The sequence below is a fragment of the Dermacentor andersoni genome, chromosome 5, assembly GCF_023375885.2.
Source record: "Dermacentor andersoni chromosome 5, qqDerAnde1_hic_scaffold, whole genome shotgun sequence".
Taxonomy (NCBI): domain Eukaryota; kingdom Metazoa; phylum Arthropoda; class Arachnida; order Ixodida; family Ixodidae; genus Dermacentor; species Dermacentor andersoni.
Genome location: NC_092818.1, coordinates 200,552,902 through 200,573,726, shown reverse-complemented (window position 1 = coordinate 200,573,726; position 20,825 = coordinate 200,552,902). Strand labels below are relative to the sequence as shown.

Genomic DNA, 20,825 nt, shown 5'->3' with positions numbered 1-20,825 from the left:
GGGCGGAGGCATTTATGCAGGAGTATGTGTGACCAGACCGGCGCGCACCTTCTGATTATTTTTCGTCAATTTATTTACAGAGCCAATCGATCTTCATCCCACCGCGCTTTTCAACGATTGGCGGCTCTGTGAGCCACAGACGAGAGAACAACGGCATCTCGTAAATATAGCTTACAACATGAAACGACCCTCTCACTGATCGTGCCCAACTTTTCAGTGTCCACTCCTCGGTGTCCCATTTTCGCTGGTTTTACGTCTTGTCGCGCGTGGTGAGACATACCAGGATAGATTTGGCTCATAGGCATCTTAGAGGAGACAGCAAATGAACTTACGCTGACCGACAGCACGGGGCCGCACTTGTACATGGCGTAGCGATACGACCGGTGGCTGATGTCACACAGCTCGGCACCCGTCGGCAGCTTGATGCCCAGGCGATGCTTGGCCAGCTGCGCGAACTGTTGCATCCGCGCCGGAGTACCGCCCATGCACACGAACTGCGCAGAGGTGAGAAGTGCCGCTTCGAGAACAGGCATTTTGGCGCGTTCTCATGAATTAGCGCATAAGCTACACAACTTACTATATCGATGAGTGGTTATGCCGTTTAACTGCATACTGCGCTAGAATCATGGGTTTGGTCCCCATATTGACGGTGATCGGCAATGTTTTTTTGAACATGCGATGAGGGTGAAGCTGTGGGACAGGAGATAACCTGACGACAATTGAAAGTCAAGGCACATCCCAGCTTCGAGCTCTCAGTTGCTATCGCAGTAAGAGCACGACAATACACAGGCAATTCCTGCAGAATTGCCTATAGATTTGTAGCCCGATACTTTTGTCAAATGTGACATTTTATATTTACCAGATTTTGCCTTCTCTCCTTTTTTCTCTTTCCCGGCTGCTTATAGACAAACCCTGCAGAATTGTTTATAGAGCGCTTGACGACAAGGCCTTACAGTGGCGTAGCCAGGAACTTTTTTTAGAAAGGAGGGCGAATGGGGGCGGTGCTGGGCGGACAACAAACTGGCACGCAGAAATTTTTCAAATGGGAGGGATCGCGTGTGCCAACTCTACCTTTCCTCTGGCTGCGCTCCTGAGGCACTTCTTCCTGACTGCTGTCCGTCTGAGGAGTCTCTGCAGACGCCTAAACGTCGAAGCTGAACTTCTTGGAGAATTTCGTATCATACGAACTCTAAAGCCGCTAGCGCAAACATTGATGTCGATAGATTTAATATCTGGAGTATAGCAAACGCACTGTAAATCAACACTACAAAGACGAAATCAATTTCGTTTACACCATACCAGAAACGCATACACTTTAAATTTAATCGTAACATCGGTACAAATAAAAGTAAGTTAGGGTGAGAAACTTATGTACTTGGCGCAATATCAAATGGGCACTTACTCTAGAATTCGCCAATTAAACATGATCTTCGTAATCCAGCTAGAATAGTTGGGATGTTATGCAACTGCCGGTACGTATTAGTTTACAACTATAAATTAGTGTACAACAATTTTTTTTCCGTCCAAGTGAATTACTGCTCGTTAGTGCGGGGTACGACGTCGCACATAAATATATATAAGATTCACAGATTGCAGAAGAAAACTCTGTCAAATTGCCCTGGGGTTCACCGTCACATAATCTATTCCTTACGTACAGAATCTTACTTTTTGAGCAGTTCTACAAGTACAGATTATTGCTCCACTACAAAATGAGTTTAAAGTATAATAACACGTCATTTAAGTCACTACTCGCAGTGGTTGCTTAATGGCTTTGGTATTGCGCTGCTAAGCACGAGGTCGCGGAATCAAATCCCGGCCACGGCGGCCGCATTTCGATAAGGGCGAAATGCAAAAACACCCGTGTACTTAGATTTAGGCGCACGGAAAAGAACCCCAGGTGGTCAAAATTAATCCACCACGGCCTGCCTCATAATCAGATCGTGGTTTTGGCACGTAAAACACGATAATTAATTTTTTTTTTCATTGATGTCACTGTGCAACCTAAGGAGCGCTCCAGAAGAAGCGTACAATTTCCGGAGCAAGACAATCTGGATGATGGTATCTTTCTGCTGGACAAATCACGGCTCTAACAGCACAAAATTTCATTTAGGCAGACTTTTGAATTAACTAATTTCTTGTGGCATAAATATCCTGGAGATGAGGCTGAGTGATTTCAAATTTCATTTTCGAAGCACTTTTGGTAGTTTTGTTAACACGTTATCATGTACCCCTACTGATTAGTTCCGGATTTGTTAAATGCGGCACATTTCTTACTTTTGTAGTTACGTATGTTCTTTACCTTTTTCTTTTTGCATTCCACAAGCTATGATTTTTACATTATCGCTAGAATCGAAGTTTTTCACGATTTGCATAACGCTCTTCTACTGATAACAACCACTGTCGCTCTGCCATTGACTGTCTGTAAGGGTACTGGGATCCCATGAAGCTTGTCAATTGACAAAGCTTTTTATCCCCGTACCCTGCATTTCTGATGTATGAAGTGCAGAAATAAATTGAAATTGAATTAAATTTGAATTTATTTGAGAGAAAATGAAACTATAGGAGAAGCCAGTCATATACTCAGAATTTGTGTCGTCTGGTCACTTGATGCGCGCTCCGCGGATCCAAGTTACAATTAGGTTTCTTCGATTAAGTATCCGATGCCTCTCACCTTGACGTCGCCGAACATATGTCGCAGGTCGTGCGTATCCGTGGCCAGGGCCAGATGGTAGAGGTTATCGGTCGCCATCTTCGAGAGGTGCGGGTTTCGCAGTCGCAGCAGGCCAGCTTCGGCCTGTACGTCATCACCTCCGTCTAGTCTGCGCCGATACACAAAACCACAAGTGTTATCTCTGCAAGAGACTCTTGGTAAAGGATTCCCGAGAGAGAGAAATACAGAAGGCAGGGCCATTAACGAGAAAGGCGTCGAAATTTGGAGCTTGCCGACATGCGCCTCTTCTGTTGCGGCAGGTTGCTGGCGTCGACGCCCAAGTTCGGTGTCGAGGACCAGCGCGCGCTCGGAACTTCATCGAAAGCATCGTCACGGATCGAACCGGCAGCCGATAGAGCATTTCCGATCACTACCAACGCCAAGCCGTTCAGGAACGAATATACGGGGACTGTCATCAAATCACCATCGTGCGACGAAAATCGTGTGACACCGACCGCCCTTATTTAATCGAGCGACACGTTGGCTACGTGGGATTTGGAGCCGGCACCCTTGCTGACATGCAGCTTACGTCTCTTCTGTTGCTGCAGGTTTGTCATAAATATCCAATTATGGTTCGTAGATTATTGTGCGCCCTGTCGGCTCCTTGTCCCACAAGTGCTGTGCCTTTTTGTCGAAGACAGGTGATGACGGTGTCATGTAGCAAACTTTTTGTTTTTTTTTTAGCGCACATGGTTTTGTACCTAGTATTGCTATTATTGCTTTCCGGGGATGTAGAGTTGAACCCCGGTTCGCTGAATACCCACGAGGTAGAACTGTTTAAAATCTTGCAAAATGGTCAAGCGACAATTATGAGTAAATTAGAGGCCATTGACACTAGATTAGCAAAGCATGAAGTAATGATGGCAGAAATTAACGGCAAACTGCGCGTCACAGAAGGCCAGATCACAGCGCTTAAAGATACAGTCAATGTGCAAGAGAGCAACATTAGGACAATAACAAAAGCAGTTAGACAACTTCACGATAAGAGCGCCGACTCAGAAAATAGAAGCCGCAGAAATAACCTAGTCTTTTACGAAGTCGATGATACCGAATCAGAAACGTGAGAACAGTCTCAATTGCTCAAAAACATTTGTAAAGAAAACTTAGGCTTAGAAGTGCGGTCGGTAGAAAGAGCACACCGTATAGGTCGCTATAACAAAATGAATAAAAGACCAATCATTGTCAGTTTTGCCTTCTACAAAGAAAAACCAAACGTTCTCTCTAATGCTAGGAACTTCAAACGAACTGCGTACAGTGTCGACCGGGATTATGCACCTGAAACAAGAGACATTCGAAAAGGCTCTGGGAATATGCTAAGGCCAATAAAGCGGATGAAAAAAAAATCGTGTCGGACTAAGCTTTGATAAGTTGTTCATGAATGGAAAGACGTTTAAGTGGGATAAAGAAAAAAGAAGAGGTCGTTCCTGACGTAAAAAAATAAGTGAGCCAAACCAGAGGAAAGAGGGCGTCAAATACTTGATTTGATTACACTGACAGTGAATTGTACAAGCGTCGTCAATAAAGTGGACGACCTTGTTGCTCTTATGAATTCTGTGAAAGCTGACATAGTCTTTGGGACTGAATCATGGCTCGATTCTTCTGTTAAACACAGTGAAGTTTTTCCGGAAGGCTTCGTTGCTTATCGTAAAGATAGGTCCCGCGTGAGTGGTGGCGTATTTCTTTTTGTTCACCACTCTTTAAACTCATCTGAACTAGATATACATCATGACAATGTGGAATCAGTATGGTGCAAAGTTACGTTGCCAGATAATTCTCCATTGGCAGCCGGAGTTTTCTACCGGCCTCCTAACTCCTCTGTCACCACGCTACAGGTTTTATGTGAAATTGTTTCTGTGGCTTCTTGTTACACGTTCATGCTGGCAGGAGACCTTAATTTGCCTGATTTATACTGGCGTGTAGGAAGTTGCGAGTACAGAGCAGGTGGAAACTTCAACTTGGAGATGAAAAGTATCGTAGATTCTTTCGGATTACCGCAATATGTTATTGATCCAACTCGTGGTACCAATACATTGGACCTTTCTTCCTGCAACTTGCCAAATATAGTGAATTTTGTAAAGATTATTCCGGGAATAAGTGACCACCGGGCTGTCGTCACTAGTGTTAAAACCAAAAGAAGCAGAGAAAAGAAAAAGGAGACCAGAACAGTGTACCTATATGACAGAGGTGATTATGCCAGCTTATCAAGGAAGCTTCTTGATCATTTGCCGCTTTTGAATGCCTCTCAGATGATTGTGACATTCAAAAATTGTGGAATAAGTTTAAAGAAAAACTCAAGTAGCTTACCGGTACCTACATTCCCAGTATCAAATGCGTTATATTAAAAAGAACAACAGGCCATGGATGACTAGGCGTATCTTAAAAATAGTTAAGAATAGAAGGCGTATATACTTAAAACACCAACGAACTAATAACAATCATCACTTTGAAAGTTTGCGCGCTATAAGCTATGAATACAAACAAAACATAAAAATTGCTAAGCGGTGCTACTTTGAAAAACACGGCAGGGAAATAAAAACTAATGCCAAGGCATTCTGGCAATATATGAAAGCCTCAATATATGAAGCAAATAAACCAGGCATCAACGAAATTGTGTTTAATAAAGGGAAGTTTTTAAATGAAATTGAGAAAGCTACTTGTCTAAATAATTACTTTCGCTTGGTATATTTGCCAAAACACAGTTGTAGTCGTTCACCATGCACAAGTTCCGTTCCGACTATGAAAACAGTAGAGCTAAATGTGAATGGAATAAAAGCATTACTAAACAATATTAACGATAATAAGGCAAATGGATCGGACTGCAGTTCTCCTCGAATTCTAAAGCAATGTGCCGAACCAATTTCCCTTCATCTCTATGTACTCTACAACAATTCTTTATTTTCAGGTGCCCTCCCGGATGACTGAAAAATTGCACATGTCGTCCCCATTTATAAAGGTGGGTCGAAATAACTACAGGCCCATTTCACTTACGTCCATACCATGTAAATTATTAGAACACATTTTATATAAATAGATAATGACACATTTACTGACAAACAATGTACTGGCTTCACAACAACCTGGGTTCCTTAAGGGTCTATCTCGCACAACACAACTGACTGAATTTTATCATGACCTCGTATCTCATATCGACACCGGCGGACAAATTGACTGCCTTTTCCTGGACTTTCAAAAGGCGTTTGATACTGTTTCACACCCTTTGCTTTTAGGAAAACTAGCATCACTAAATGTTGACCATACAGTTCTAGCTTGGATGGAAAACTATCTATCGTTCCATCGACAATGCGTAGTATTAAACGGCAAGAAATCCAGTTTCGTAGATATCACATCGGGTGTCCCCAGGGCTCAGTTTTGGGGCCACTCTTATTTTTAATATATAAATATAACATTTGTTCAAGAACTAATTCTAATATGCTGTTCTTTGCCGATGACTTGTATAGGAAAATTAGAAACGAAGATGACGTTGCCCTGTTACAAGGTGACTTATCATGTGTTCTTGAATGGTGTTCAAGATGGAAAATGAACTTAAATACTAAAAAATGCGTTCATGTTACTTTTACACGTAAAAAAACACAGTAAACGCAGGCTAACCTCTAACCTCACAGGCTAACCGCACAGGCTAACCGCACAGGCTAACCTAACACAGTGAAGCAAAAATTACACTACAAATACTTAGGTGTGACATTCTAAGCATAACTGCGAGTCGGCGTAGTTGGAACAGATTCATCTTAAAACTTTTTGTGCGCAAACAAACAGGGACGAAGAATAGGAGCAACACAAGGACGAGCGCTTATATAAAAGCGCTCGTCCCTGTGTTGCTCCTATTCTTCGTCCCTGTTTGTTTGCGCACAAAAAGTTTTAAGATGACATTCTAAGCCGATTGTTCATGGAACGCTCACGTTGACACAGTGGTTGCTAAGGCCGCCAGGGCCTTAAACTTTATACAGCGAAACCTGAGACACACGCCGCCTTGTTTGACATCAACTGCTTACCTTACACACGTTCGTCCAATGCTCGAATATGCTTGTGCCGGGTGGGGCCCTTGGCAAAAAACACTAAACGATCAATGGGAAAAAAACCAAAACAGAGCAGCAAGGTTCGTCTTATGCCGGTACTCGAGAACCGATAGCTGTACCAATATGAGAAATGAAATAGGCTGGGAAATTCTTTCCTCTCGCCGAAAAGTTGAGGCTGCAAATGCTTTATCAAATATTTCAAGGTAAAACCGGCATACGAAAGGAAATATATATGCACAAACCTCGTTATGTCTCTGCACGTACTGATCATCAATTCAAGATTTTAGAATACCGCACTAAAGCTAACATTTATGCTAATTCATTTTTTGTTCGTTCCATTAGCGAATGAAATCGCCTATCAAGTCAGCAAGTGCATGTGCTGTGTCAATGAAGATGTTTTTTTTTCGACATTGTAAAGAAAATGGCTACCCTACGCTGAGGGAGTAGAACAGGGAAACAGAAGGATGAGAGGGTGAGTGAGAGGGGTGTGCAGCTGCGCGGACACGCCATCAAAGGCACTCGCACAAGCCAGCCGAAAGGGCCTTGGCTACCTTTTGGACCGATGATCGGCGAGGACGGTGTTCCAGTGGCGTCTGCACGGTCAGCGGACGATCGTCTAGACACTACAATGCATTGAAAGTTTCAATACAATGAACGGCCATTGGTGTCTGCAACTGCAGTGCAGTTTCTGCGTCTGCAGAAACTTTGACGACGTGGTGTTGATGCTGCCTTAGGCACTTTCTGATGCTTCCGGATTCACCGATGTGGGCTGCTTCACTTTCTTTGCATTACATTTAGTACATGCCACACTTATCTCGTTGCTCAATTTCGGGTCGTTAGCGCCTTCCGCTGCGAGAGGGGTAAGCGCGACAAGGGAGCCAGAGAGAGCACGCGACGCCGCGCCGTTCACTGCAGGCGCAGACCTTGGCAGCGCGCCAGAAGGTGCGCCCAATGGTCGAAGCGCAGTAGAGGAGTGTTCCCTTACGCGAAGCTCGCTTGCCGCAACACCGCCTGATGGCGTTGCCCTGCGGCCCCCGCATAGTCGCAAGAGACGAGGAAGAACTTGGCAAATGGCCAAGAGTGAGAATATAGTGAGCTTCTAAGCGTAATAACGACATAAATACGGAAAGAGAAACAACATGTTCGTTGGAAAGGAAAAAAGAAACCGAAAAGCTGGTGGAACAGGGAGGTACGAGAAGCGATCGCCGAACGACAGAAAGCATCCCGAGAGCACAGGCAGGCAAAGAAGGCGCAGTTGTCGCAAGATGAAGCAGCCAGAAAATGGGAAATATACCGGGAAAAAAAGGTCTATGGTTCAAACACTGGTGCAAGCAAAGAAAAAAGGTGAAAGTGAACGTTGGTTGTCAGAAATAAGTGAGAAAAAGAAGGCCGCACCTAGAATATTTTGGAATCATAGGAAATTATTAGGCAGGCAGTCAAATTACATCCGAAAAATAACAGTCCAGTCTTTTGAAGCCAATGACGAGGTTGTACTTGAAGAAAAAAAGAGCATCAAAAAGAACCAGATGGAAAAGGAGCTGGTGCTGACAAGTTTCAACTGGAAGAAAACCGAAGAGAAAATTTCCAAGCGCACAGCCACAGGGCTAGGTGAGGTTCCCGTTAGGCTGAATAATGAACAAGGACCAAAAAGTAAGGAAGCTCAAATGAAAGCAGTCGAAAAAACTTTAAACGATACACGAATACCAGACAGCTGGCGACAAAGTAGAATAAATTTAAGTTATAAAGGTGACGTGGAGAAAGATAGAATTCACTCGTGTAGACCGTTGACCATTACATCGCTAATATACAGGTCTGAAGTTTGAAGTTTGTTTATTTTCGGACAATCATGTACAGACTTTCCGGGGACGCTGGCGATAAGGCAAATAAATTCCTGACAAAGCGCCAGCTACCAATAAGCATAAACACTCAGTGAGCAATGCAGGCGGTTAAGTTAGAGCTGCAAGCTTGAGCAGAGAAAAATGGCATTTTGGGAGAATTTCAGGATGGCTTCAGAATAAGTAGGCGTTTGGATGATAACTTATTTGTTTTTACTCAGTGTATTGAACTATCAAGAGTAGAAACCAGACCATTATATGTGGCCTCTTTAGACATCACAGGAGCGTATGACAACGTAGACCGGAACATTTTTGGGAAATTCTGAAAGGGGGAGGCTTAGGCGATGATTGTCTACAGCTTTTGAGAAAGATTTACCTAGAAAATACCGTTTGCGTTGAATTGGAAGAGATGAGGAGCGAGGAGAAAGTTGATATCAACAAGGGACTGCGGCAGGGGTGCCCTTTATCGCCGCTGCTGTTTATGATGTACATGGTGAGGATGGAGAGGGCGCTATAAGGAAGTAATATCGGGTTTAATTTCTTATACAAACAGGCGGGTACAGTAATAGAGCAGCAGCTTTTAGGTTTATTTTATGCGGACGACATTGTGTTGCTAGCTAACAAGCAAAGTGATTTGCAACGTCTGGCTAATATCTGTGGACAGGAGGGCGAGAATTTAAGTTTTAAACTTAGCGTTAGAAAATCAGGTGTTATGGTATTCAATGAAAACAGTGAACAGAGAGTGGCAATACAGGGCCAGGAAATACCTCGGGTAAAAGAATATATATACCTTGGTATATGGATAAACGAAGGCAGTGGATATATGGAAACACAGGAAAAAACAATAACAGTAAAGTGGAAGAGAAATGAAGCCATAATTAAGCACAGAACGCTATGGTGATACATGGTGATACAATACGTACGAGGTGCTCTGGGGTATGTGGAAAGGTGTAATGGTTCCAGGACTTACTTTCGGAAATACGATTGTTTGCTTGAAATCGGGGGTACACTCAGGACTCGATGGCAACCAAAGGTTGGGACGCCTTGCATTGGGCGCTCACGGGAAGACTAAAATGAAGCTGTGCAGGGTGATATAGGCTGGACAAGTTTTGAAGTGGGGGAAGCTCACAGTAAAATTGATTGTTTTACTTGGTTATGTTTTACTTGAAAATTGATTCAAGAACGACTGAGGAATATGGAAGAAAGTAAATGGGCTGTGAGAGTGTTGAGGTATTTGTACAGGAAAAACATTGATTCACAGTGGAGAAAAAGAACTAGGAAGCTTACCAGCAAGTATGCGGCCGGTAGGGTGAGCAACACAGCAACAAAGAACGTGAAGCGAAAAGCCAGAGAGGCTGACATAATTTGATGGGTGGTGGCAATGGAAAAGAAACAATTTATGATAACTCAAAGGGAAGCTCATTACTTTTGCAAGCGAAATCAGGATGCCTTAGAACATGCACCTATAAAGCGAGATATAAGAAGAAAGAAGCATATGCTTGCGGCGGTGAAACTAGGCAAACGATGGAGCATTTTTTGTTAGAATGCGAAGATATCTCCCCAGCGGTCGATTTAGGTACCACTGGCCTCCTTGAAGCCCTTGGGTTCAGCGAGAACAGGGGGAAAGTAAACATGTCCACAATATATATTAGTAAAAGGCGATTGGAAGTTTGGTGGAAGTAGGGAAACGACAAAAAACGGAGGCGTACGAAAACAAAGTTCACAATATGGTGTCAGAAAATTTGGTTCATCATTATCATCATCATCAGCCTGGTTATGCCCACTGCAGGGCAAAGGCCTCTCCCATACTTCTCCAACTACCCCGGTCATGTACTAATTGTGGCCATGTTGTCCCTGCAAACTTCTTAATCTCATCCGCCCACCTAACTTTCTGCCGCCCTCTGCTACGCTTTCCTTCCCTTGGAATCCATTCCGTAACTCTTAATGACCATCGGTTATCTTCCCACCTCCTTACGTGTTCTGCCCACGCCCATTTCTTTTTCTTGATTTCAACTAAGACATCATTAACTCGCGTTTGTTCCCTCACCCAATCTGCTCTTTTCTTATCCCTTAACGTTATACCAATCATTCTTCTTTCCATAGCTCGTTGCGTCGTCCTCAATTTAAGGAGAACCCTTTTCGTAAGCCTCCAGGTTTCTGCCCCGTACGCGAGTACTGGTAAGACACAGCTGTTATAAACTTTTCTCTTGAGGGATAATGGCAACCTGCTGTTCATGATCTAAAAATGCCTGCCAAACGCACCCCAGCCCATTCTTATTCTTCTGATTATTTCAGTCTCATGATCCGGATCCGCAGTCACTACCTGTCCTAAGTAGATGTATTCTCTTACCACTTCCAGTGCCTCACTACCTATTGTAAACTGCTGTTCCCTTCCGAGACTGTTAAACATTACTTTAGTTTTCTGCAGATTAATTTTTAGACCCACCCTTCGGCTTTGCCTCTCCAGGTCAGTGAGCATGCATTGCAGTTGGTCCCAGGAGTTACTAAGCAAGGCAATATCATCAGCGAATCGCAAGTTACTAAGGTATTCTTCATTAACTCTATCCCCACTTCTTTCCAATCAAGGTCTCTGAACACCTCCTGTAAACACGCTGTGAATAGCATGGGAGAGATCGTATCTCCCTGCCTGGCGCCTTTCTTTATTGGGATTTTGTTGCTTTCTTTATGGAGGACTACGGTGGCTGTGGAGCCGCTATAGATATCTTTCAGTATATTTACATACGGTTCATCTACACTCTGATTACGCAATGCCTTCATGACTGTTCAGGTTTCGACTGAATCAAACGCTTTCTCGTAATCAATGAAAGCTATATATAAAGGTTGGTTATATTCCGCACATTTTTCTATCACCTGATTGATAGTGTGAATATGGTCTCTTGTTGAGTAGCCTTTACGGAATCCTGCCTGGTCCTTTGGTTGACGGAAGTCTAAGGTGTTCCTGATTCTATTTGCAATTACTTTAGTAAATACTTTGTAGGAAACGGACAGTAAACTGATCGGTCTATAATTTTTCAAGTCTTTGGCGTCCCCTTTCTTATGGATTAGGATTATGTTAGCGTTTTTCCAAGATTCCGGTACGCTCGAAGTCATGAGGCATTGCGTATACAGGGTGGCCAGTTTCTCTAGAACAATCTGCCCACCATCCTTCAACAAATCTGCTGTTACCTGATCCTCCCCAGCTGCCTTCCCCCTTTGCAGAGCTCCCAAGGCTTTCTTTACTTCTTCCGGTGTTACCTGTGGGATTTCGAATTCCTCTAGACTATTCTCTCTTCCATTATCGTCGTGGGTGCCACTGGTACTGTATAAATCTCTATAGAACTCCTCAGCCACTTGAGCTATCTCATCCATATTAGTAATGATATTGCCGGCTTTGTCTCTTAACGCATACATCTGATTCTTGCCAATTCCTAGTTTCTTCTTCACTGCTTTTAGGCTTCCTCCGTTCCTGAGAGCATGTTCAATTCTATCCATATTATACTTCCTTATGTCAGCTGTCTTACGCTTGTTGATTAACTTCGAAGGTTCTGCCAGTTCTATTCTAGCTGTAGGGTTAGAGGCTTTCATACATTGGCGTTTCGTTATCAGACCTTTCGTCTCCTGCGATAGCTTACTAGTATCCTGTCTAACGGAGTTACCACCGACTTCTATTGCACACTCCTTAATGATGCCCACAAGATTGCCGTTCATTGCTTCAACACTAAGGTCCTCTTCCTGAGTTAAAGCCGAATACCTGTTCTGTAGCTTGATCTGGAATTCCTCTATTTTCCCTCTTACCGCTAACTCATTGATCGGCTTCTTATGTATCAGTTGCTTCCGTTTCCTCCTCAGGTCTAGGCTAATTCGAGTTCTTACCATCCTATGGTCACTGCAGCGTACCTTGCTGAGCACGTCCACATCTTGTATGATGCCAGGGTTAGCGCAGAGTATGAGGTCTATTTCATTTCTAGTCTCGCCGTTCGGGCTCCTCCACGTCCACTTTCGGCTATCTCGCTTGCGGAAGAAGGTATTCATTATCCGCATTTATTCTGTTCCGCAAGCTCTACTAATAACTCTCCCCTGCTATTCGTAGTGCCTATGCTATATTCCCCCACTGCCTTGTCTCCAGCCTGCTTCTTGCCTACCTTGGCATTGAAGTCTCCCATCAGTATACTGTATTTTGTTTTGACTTTACCCAACGCCGATTCCACGTCTTCATAGAAGCTTTCGACTTCCTGGTCATCATGACTGGATGTAGGGGCGTAGACCTGTACAACCTTCATTTTGTACCTCTTATTAGGATTCACAACAAGATCTGCCACTCCCTCGTTAATGTATAGAGTTCCTGTATGTTACTAGCTATGTTCTTATTAATCAGGAATCCGACTCCTAGTTCTCGTCTCTCCGCTAAGCCCCGGTAGCACAGGACGTGCCCGCTTTTTAGCACTGCATATGCTTCTTTTGGCCTCCTAACTTCACTGAGCCCTATTATATCCCTTTTGCTGCGCTCTAGACTCGCCTCATTAGATAACGTTCTAGCGTTAAACGTTGCCAGGTTCATATTCCAATGGCGGCCTGTCCGGAGCCAGGGATTCTTAGCACCCTCTGCAGCGTCGCAGGTCTGACCGCCGCCGTGGTCAGTTGCTTCGCAGCTGCTGGGAACTGAGGGCCGGGGTTTGATTGTTGTGTTCATATAGGAGGTTGTGGCCAAGTACTGCACCAGGGTGGCCAATCCTGCTCTGGTGAGGGAGTGCGTTGCCGGTTCTGGTCACCGGGATCAGGCCACACTCCAGGCCAGTTTATGTAATTTTATCAACACGCGGATTTTTTTTTATTCCGGTGGAAAATTGCGCGGCACCGGGATTCGAACCACGGACCTCTTGCACGCGAGGCGGGTGTTCTACCTCTACGCCACCGCTGCGTAGAGGTAGAACATTCTCATCGTTATGAGAATTTATCATGTTTTTTTCTGTTTTTCTTCTTTAACCTAGGTAGGACATTAGGCAGTATAATAGCAAGAGCTTGGCAGCACAACCGACCACCCCGTTGCAAAGGAGACGCTCACAACATCCATCCAGCATCACGGGCGTGTTGCCGCGTCGAAGTCGCTGAAATGTCGCCGTCATCACGTTCCTCGTCGTCATTCCATGCAGCCGTCGCATCCCATTATCACCATACCGTCGTCGTTACGCCGTCATCTTCATTCCGTCATTGTAATTCCAGCGTCGCCATGTCATTGCCACCACAATGTCGTCGTCACGAGGTCTTAGTCACACCGTCATCTTCAATCCAACATGATCATTATGGCATTGCTATAATGCCGTCGTTGTCCTTCCATTGTCGTCACTGCTTGTTCGGCATTGTATCGTCATCGTTGCGTCGTTGTCATATAATCGTCGCCATGCGATCGTTGTCATTCCATCGTCGTCGATCTGTCGTAGTCATTGCAACGTCGTCATCCTGCGATGTCGTCATGCCGTCATTATCGTGCCACCGTCGTCATTGCGTCGTCGTCCTGAAGTGATCGCCATGAATTTGTGGTCATACTGTCGTCGCGGTGTTATCGTAGTCTTTCTGTTGCCGTCGTGCCATTGTTGTAATGCCGTCGTCATCGTCATACCATCGTCGTAACTCCAGCACCGTAATCACATTGTCGTCATGCCGTGGTCGTCATTTGAACGTCGTCATCGTGTTGTCATCATGTCGCCATTGTCATTTCATCGTCGCGATTCCTTCTTCGATGTTTCACCATTGTCATACATACAGTTATCGTCGTGCCTTTGTCGTCGTGACATCGGGGTCTTTTCATCGTGTCATTCTGACGTAGTCTCTTCTTCGTCTTCATGCCGTCAAACATGCAAGCGATTCGGCGAGCTCGAGATCAGGAGAGAAACCGCCTAGCCCTCACCGCTGCCATACACTCGTAACCGTCCCGTGAGTTCCTTTTAATTTTTACACTGTGATGAGCGCTTGTTTTATTTTAATATTAAGCTATGTGGTACATAATGAAGTCAGTTTTGTTCTCTCGGTTCGTCACAACTGTGTGAATGTGATGAAGTCAAATGCGCGAGGCCAAATGCAGTGAAGAAGAAACAGAAGGCGACGACCAAGAGCGCGCGGAGGTGTGTGCAGTGCTTCAGAATAAGAAGACGGCGACGAAGCGCCTAGTGCGAGGATACTAAGTTATAAAAAAAAAAAAAACAGGAGCCAATCGTGGAAGCCCACGAAGCCCCAACAACCAACTGGTGAAACACACGAAGTTCAATAGACCCAATCGTAGGGACACAAAAGGCCCAAGGACTAAGAGACGACGCGGGCTCAGAGCTAACCCGATTCTTTGCCAATCCCCCATAGCCATGGGCATGAGCCACTCGTAGAGGAAAACCAATCAGCCAACCAACTAGAAAGTTCACCTATGCGAGGTGGTCCTACTATACTCCTCTGTTCCAGTTGTTAAACATAAATTTGATGATATTTTCACATATAATGCTAAACGTTTGCCCTGAAAAACATTTGCACCTGAATGGTATTGTGGAAGACCACCTTACACACCTAGATACAAAGACCGTGACAGCGAATGTTGTTTCCGTTAATGAAAAGAAGGCAAGTGTGGGCATTGTTTACCCATATTTAAATTGGTTTGTTTCCATTTCACTACTTGACTTCACGCCTTTCAGGCTCAATTATTGGCAATTGTTTTAGCTTTACGCAAATTACCGTCATCTCTGTCGTGAGCTGTAATTTTAACCGACTGACTGTACGTCTGTTCTTCACTCACCAAGTCCAACTTGTCAATTTTTTTAGAAGCAATCTATTCTCTCGTCTTAAGACATTTACGTCTCGTCCGTTTAGGGTGGGCGCCAGGCCACAAAGGTATAGGCTTAAATAATTTTGCAGCTGCACAGTATCATCCCACGATGGTGCTGTAATTCTCACTTTACCAACGTCGACTTTCTTCATTGCGGCGCGATTCAGAAAATATGCTACTACAAATAACTTCCCTAAGTCATCGTTGTCAACATCTGATTTCCCGCATATCAGTTTCACTTGGAACAAGAAATAATGCTCCACTAGAAAACTTAAGTAACAATCAGGAGAATATGGTGGCGAGGCCACCCATTGAACTTTTACCTTCACAGGTCTGGTCTGGCTATATCACCGGTTAAAAAATTAAATTATGGGGTTTACGTGCCAAAACCACTTTCTGATTATGAGGCACGCCGTAGAGGAGGACTCCGGAAATTTCGACCACCTGGGGTTCTCTAACGTGCACCTAAATCTAAGCACACGGGTGTTTTCGCATTTCGCCCCCGTCGAAATGCGGCCGCCGGGGCCGGGATTCGATCCCGCGACCTCGGGCTCAGCAGCCCAACACCATAGCCACTGAGCAACCACGGCGGGTGATATATCACCGGTATGTCTTATGTAATGAGAGTCAATCTCTGGAACATTTCCTTTTATCATGTCGCCAGTTCATTATTCAAATGAAAATATTTTTTTAGCGAACCCTTCCAATACCTTGGCCTGAATTTGACTTTTTTGGTAATTCTTTCCTTTGGGACCACCGTATTGGGTTATAGCCGCAGGAACGTTTGTGAAGCTGTAACTTCCTGTTCGAGACAAAAATAATTGCATGCTAAAATTGTTCTTTTTACTTCTTATGCTCACAGAATTTTTACTGCAATATTTAGATATTTCAGGCTTGATGCCAGTAACAGTAGACATTGTAGTTCACATTTACAGTATGCTTATTTTAGTTCACCTGATTTTCCTAAAACAATGGTAAGTCTATTAAAAATGGTCGCCCGATTCATGGCCGAGGGATCGGCCATGAATCGCCATTTGCGCCATTTCACTAAGAAACAAGAACAAGGTGATGGAGTTCCAAGAAACCACGCAGGGAGGAGGTTGAACACTGGAGATAGGCCATCGGGTTCTGGACCCGAGCCACCACGGCTTCGACCATCCGGAACTCCCAGTCGTGGGCATGCTTTTGCCCTCCTGTGACTCTCGACTTCGTCTGGCCATGGACTCCCATTCTGAGGCCTGTGCATGACTGCGCCTGTAGGCGAAACCTTGAGCAGTCAGGCCAGAGGTGGCGCCTGGCCAGGACGTCCCCTTCCTCTGCCGCTTCATGTCCTCGAGGTTTCCGCTGCGGCGCCTGCTTCCTCTCGGTCAGCCGAGAGTTAATGACTACTACTACGCTTCAGCCAGCATCGACTCTCCACTAAACCACATCACTGCTTTGGGGAGATCCTCACCGGTTCCCACATCGCCACGTCCATTGTACAACGTTGAAAGGGATTGTTTGAGAGAACTGCATGCTACTATGCCACTTGGTTTCGCAACAGTTCTTCTTCTGTAGCGCTCTGATAATGTCCAACGTATCATAATGTTAACTACTTCCCTTTTGTTGTGTGTATTAAATGTGCGTGCCAGTGTTAAAAAACTGCTTTGTCCTTAACTGTGTGCTCTGAGATTCTGCCTCTGTAACCAGCTGCTAAATCTAAGAACCTGCATCACAATGAGGCAGTGCATATTGTGTCCCTTGTTGCCAGAACGATTTTCTACCTCTCAGTCCTAACGAGATCATTGACAGTGCGATTGCTGGCAGTGGTGTATCATGCGGTATCGCACGTCACTGACACTAAATGTTCCAAAACTTAACGGGATGGGACTGCCAATAAAAAAAAATGACAGAGAAAGAAACGGGCACAGTAACCATGTTGCTCCTGGTTCGCTACTGCTACTATGCAATAGTGTAGCGGGACGTCAAAATCATTTACGAAGCGAACGACGTCGGTCCTTTTAGAGAGGGAGTGCTCTTGCCTGTCCCACGGTGACAACAGTGACAGTGCCCGGAATGAAACGGAAGGAGCAGCCCGGCGTTAGTTATGTTCAGGCCTGTCGTTGCTTAGCGCAGCCATCGGCGCAGATAGACCATGTGGCTTTATATAGGAAACGCCAAATCAGACGCCACTGCCAAGGATTCCCACTTTGTGCAATCCGCTACATAGTTTCCGTTTTCCCGTGAGGACATCGAAGGTGCCGTCTAGACTATCGCATAACCAAAGCAAGTTGCTTGTTGGACCAACCCTGATCGTCGGTACGCCCTCTTCGGCATTGACCCGCAGTACACCTACGACGTCCCCCTGGGGGACAGTTAAAACACGATGAGGGCGTGGGTCATTGATTGACACTTCGTGTAGCCTTCCCCAATACTTTTTGTTGGACAACTCATTTCGCAGCTGCACACCGAGTTCAAGCTTCCTGGTTTTAATGAGCACGTGCTATGTCACACCAGCGCTGTACCAACATGCGGATAGCAGCGAATAAGACTGAATTAAATACACGAGGAAGAATACAGACTAGCAATCTCGTAGGGCCTCGAGACAGGAATAGGGACGCAGTTCGAAATAATACGACCCTGCTGTAATACTTACGCCAGTCAAGAGTTATAGACATCCTGTGACTGTTCTTCAGTGATTTGGCAATCTGGGAACTTGTTAGGTATCTCTAACTTAATTTTCTTTCTTTTCTTTTTCAGGACTTAGATATTCTTTGACCTTTTTTCAGTGGCTTTGGAACCTGGGATATTGTTTGATATTTCTACCGTATTTTCGTACTTTTTATTTTATTTTTTTGCTTGTGTTGATTTTCTGGTCCCCTTCATGTCAACTCAAACACCTCACTATAAGCAGCAAGCCCTGCGTACAGCAGGGCTGTCATTCTCAGTTACCACTCTCTCCATGTTGCAGAGAACGAGTACAGCGTGCCACTGTGCTTGGCAGCCAACGATAGCAAACGTGCGTGTGAACCAAAAGTCGGCCTCACTTGGACCGGAACAGTCGCGCTTGGCTGGATTCTGTGGGCGCGTGCTGTGGTATATAGTGGCCTATGTAAGGCTCCGCCGGGAGCAAATGACCTTGGCGTAACAATGAGGCACGGACGGCATACACGGCGTCAACATATACGTCTAGCTGTCGTAGCTTCAGTGCATGGAGAACTAATTACGCAAGCAGCAAATCGAATGTCATGTTACAAAACAGGCCCATGTGAAGCCTGGCATCGAGCCAGCAACCTCGTTAGCACACGTAGTGTTAAGCGGGGGACTGTATGCGCGTGCCGTGCACTGCTGCTGCTCTGGACAGACATTATGGTACACTCTCAGAAGCTCATCCAGGCGAATTTTCATTGAATCTGAGGAGCACATTTCGCGATCAAAGTTTACTGCACACTTTCTCGTGCCAGTGTCTCACTGGCTTTCTCTCTCTCTCTTTTGCTGCTGAGCACTAGTTTGCAGGTTGGACTCCCGGCCGCGGCGGCCGCATTCCGACAGGGAAGGAATACAAAAAAATTATCGCAAACAGCGTTTTGGATGCACTGTGGGCACGAAAAGTTTGTAGGCTGACAGTGTGCTTCTTGGATAATGCGAAAGTCGAATGTGTACGTCCACAACAAGCTTTTATTTTTTAATATTTTTTTTTACAGGCATGACTATATTGCAGTCAGTACGGGAGTTTACTTTCTAGAACAATTATCTTCAAACGCCACTGAAGAATTCGGAACAATCAATTATTCATTTGTCTCACAAACCCTAGTCTCTAAATTTATGATTTCCCTTCGAATTTCAGTCTTAGTAGCTTAGCTAATGTATCACAATGGGCCACGGGAAGTAGGCCACAACTACCGCGATCGTTTCATGGGCGGTAGTAGTATGGAGGGGCTGTAGTTTCATGTAAGCTGAACCAAATGAAAATAAAGGATTGTGGTACATCTCACACGAATGAAACTAACACTAATGGAATAAAACTCGTAGTCGCGTCCCGAGTAGCTCAAAATCATCTTGAAGCGCGATTATTTATGTAATTGCGCTAAATTATGCAACTTTTTAAATATTCCTTTTAGGACAAAATGTGTATTTGAGAACTTCTAAAGCTTCCTAAAAAACACCCAATGGCGTTATTTCCAAGGCTTATCTATCGCGTGGTTTGTTTTCCCGGGTTATATAAAAAAAAACAAAAAAAAAACAAGGCCAGCGGAAAAAAAAAGGAGCACAAAGAAGGAAAATGACGTCACTGCGCGTCTGGGTTGTGCTCTCAAATGTGTTTCAATGGACAAAGTTGGCACGGCTAAATTCTTTTGGCGTATTGACGAAACAGCGTTGCCGGCACTGTGTATAATTCGAGTTCTGCTTGTTATCGATAGCAACTGCCAACTCTCAGTGCACCATTCCTAAACATTTATTTCTGATAGCTATACTAGCCGGTTTCGCTGCAAATGCATCATGGTTTCCTTAATGAAAATAAAAATCTTTCTCGGATGCAGCTGTTGGCCATTCGCCGGCCTACTGCTCCTTCTGCCTCGTGCGAGCATTGTCGAACTTCGCCCCGTATAGCAAATTCATTAGTCGACTCAGTCAGACTCAGGACGACCCGTCAGTCTGAGTGAGCCCGAAATAGTTTTGTGAATCTGAGCCCAAAGTAGCCCTAAGCAAAGCTGTATATTTTGTGAGTGATTCTGAGCGAGTTCCACATATTTTGACACTACGTATACGCACCGGTCATCGAAAACAATCTCGCCACCAGAAGTTGCTTGCGCCAAGTCGCCGCCTTTACCCACAGCTCTTGCAGGTCGTTCACGTTTCTTTCCTGTCCGTTTTTTTCTCGCGCGATACTCGCGTTTCAATACTGAAAAGGAGAATAACAAAACAATTCAACTAACAAAGTTCCTATTCCTGATGTCCTGAGTTCCTGATGTCCTATTCTGTAGACTCAGAACAGGGCACACATATGGTACTCACAATTTTCTGCTTACTGGCAACGAACCGTATACCTGTGGTAGATGTGGTGAAAGGCTCACCGTCCTCCACGTCCTCGTGGAGTGTCGGGAAGCCGAAACAGAAAGAAGGAAACATTTTCCTCTAGCATACCGGTGTTGTCTTCCTCTCCATCCCGGTATGTTTCTTGGTAAGGAACCCCTTTTTACCACCAAAGCTGTCCTAGGTTTCTTGAATGATGTGATTTTACATGTTAATAGCCCAATAGTATCGTAGCGCATCCTCTCTCTAGACGATACTGCTGTGACAGTAGTTCTTGTACAGCACACGCCTTCAGGTCCTTGCGCTTCAAGGACTCTGTTAGGGCAGTAGCGCGTTTTCGAATTTTTATCGAAATGACCAATTTTAGCACATTGTAATTCCTTTAGAATGCATCTTTCGCGTCCTTGGCACGCTTCATAGTCATTGTC

At 44.8% G+C, this 20,825-nt stretch overlaps 1 protein-coding gene and 1 long non-coding RNA gene across 4 annotated transcripts in view; one reads left to right on the top strand and one right to left on the bottom strand.

Moving 5' to 3' along the window:
- LOC126532357 (uridine phosphorylase 1-like) overlaps positions 1–20,825 on the bottom strand; it is a 90,237-nt gene that overhangs the window by 43,254 nt on the left and 26,158 nt on the right. For all 3 annotated transcript variants that reach the window (XM_055071550.2, XM_055071551.2, XM_050180071.3), the window contains exons 2-3: positions 2,672–2,819; positions 333–494 (exon numbers count right to left, since the gene is read on the bottom strand). In XM_055071550.2, the coding sequence (XP_054927525.2) occupies positions 333–494; positions 2,672–2,819 (310 nt within the window). The remainder of the gene's footprint in view (positions 1–332; positions 495–2,671; positions 2,820–20,825) is intronic.
- On the top strand, positions 2,827–20,193 carry LOC129385202 (uncharacterized). The gene is made up of 3 exons (XR_008612799.2): positions 2,827–3,258; positions 5,613–5,663; positions 16,477–20,193. It is a non-coding gene; the product is annotated as an uncharacterized lncRNA (long non-coding RNA).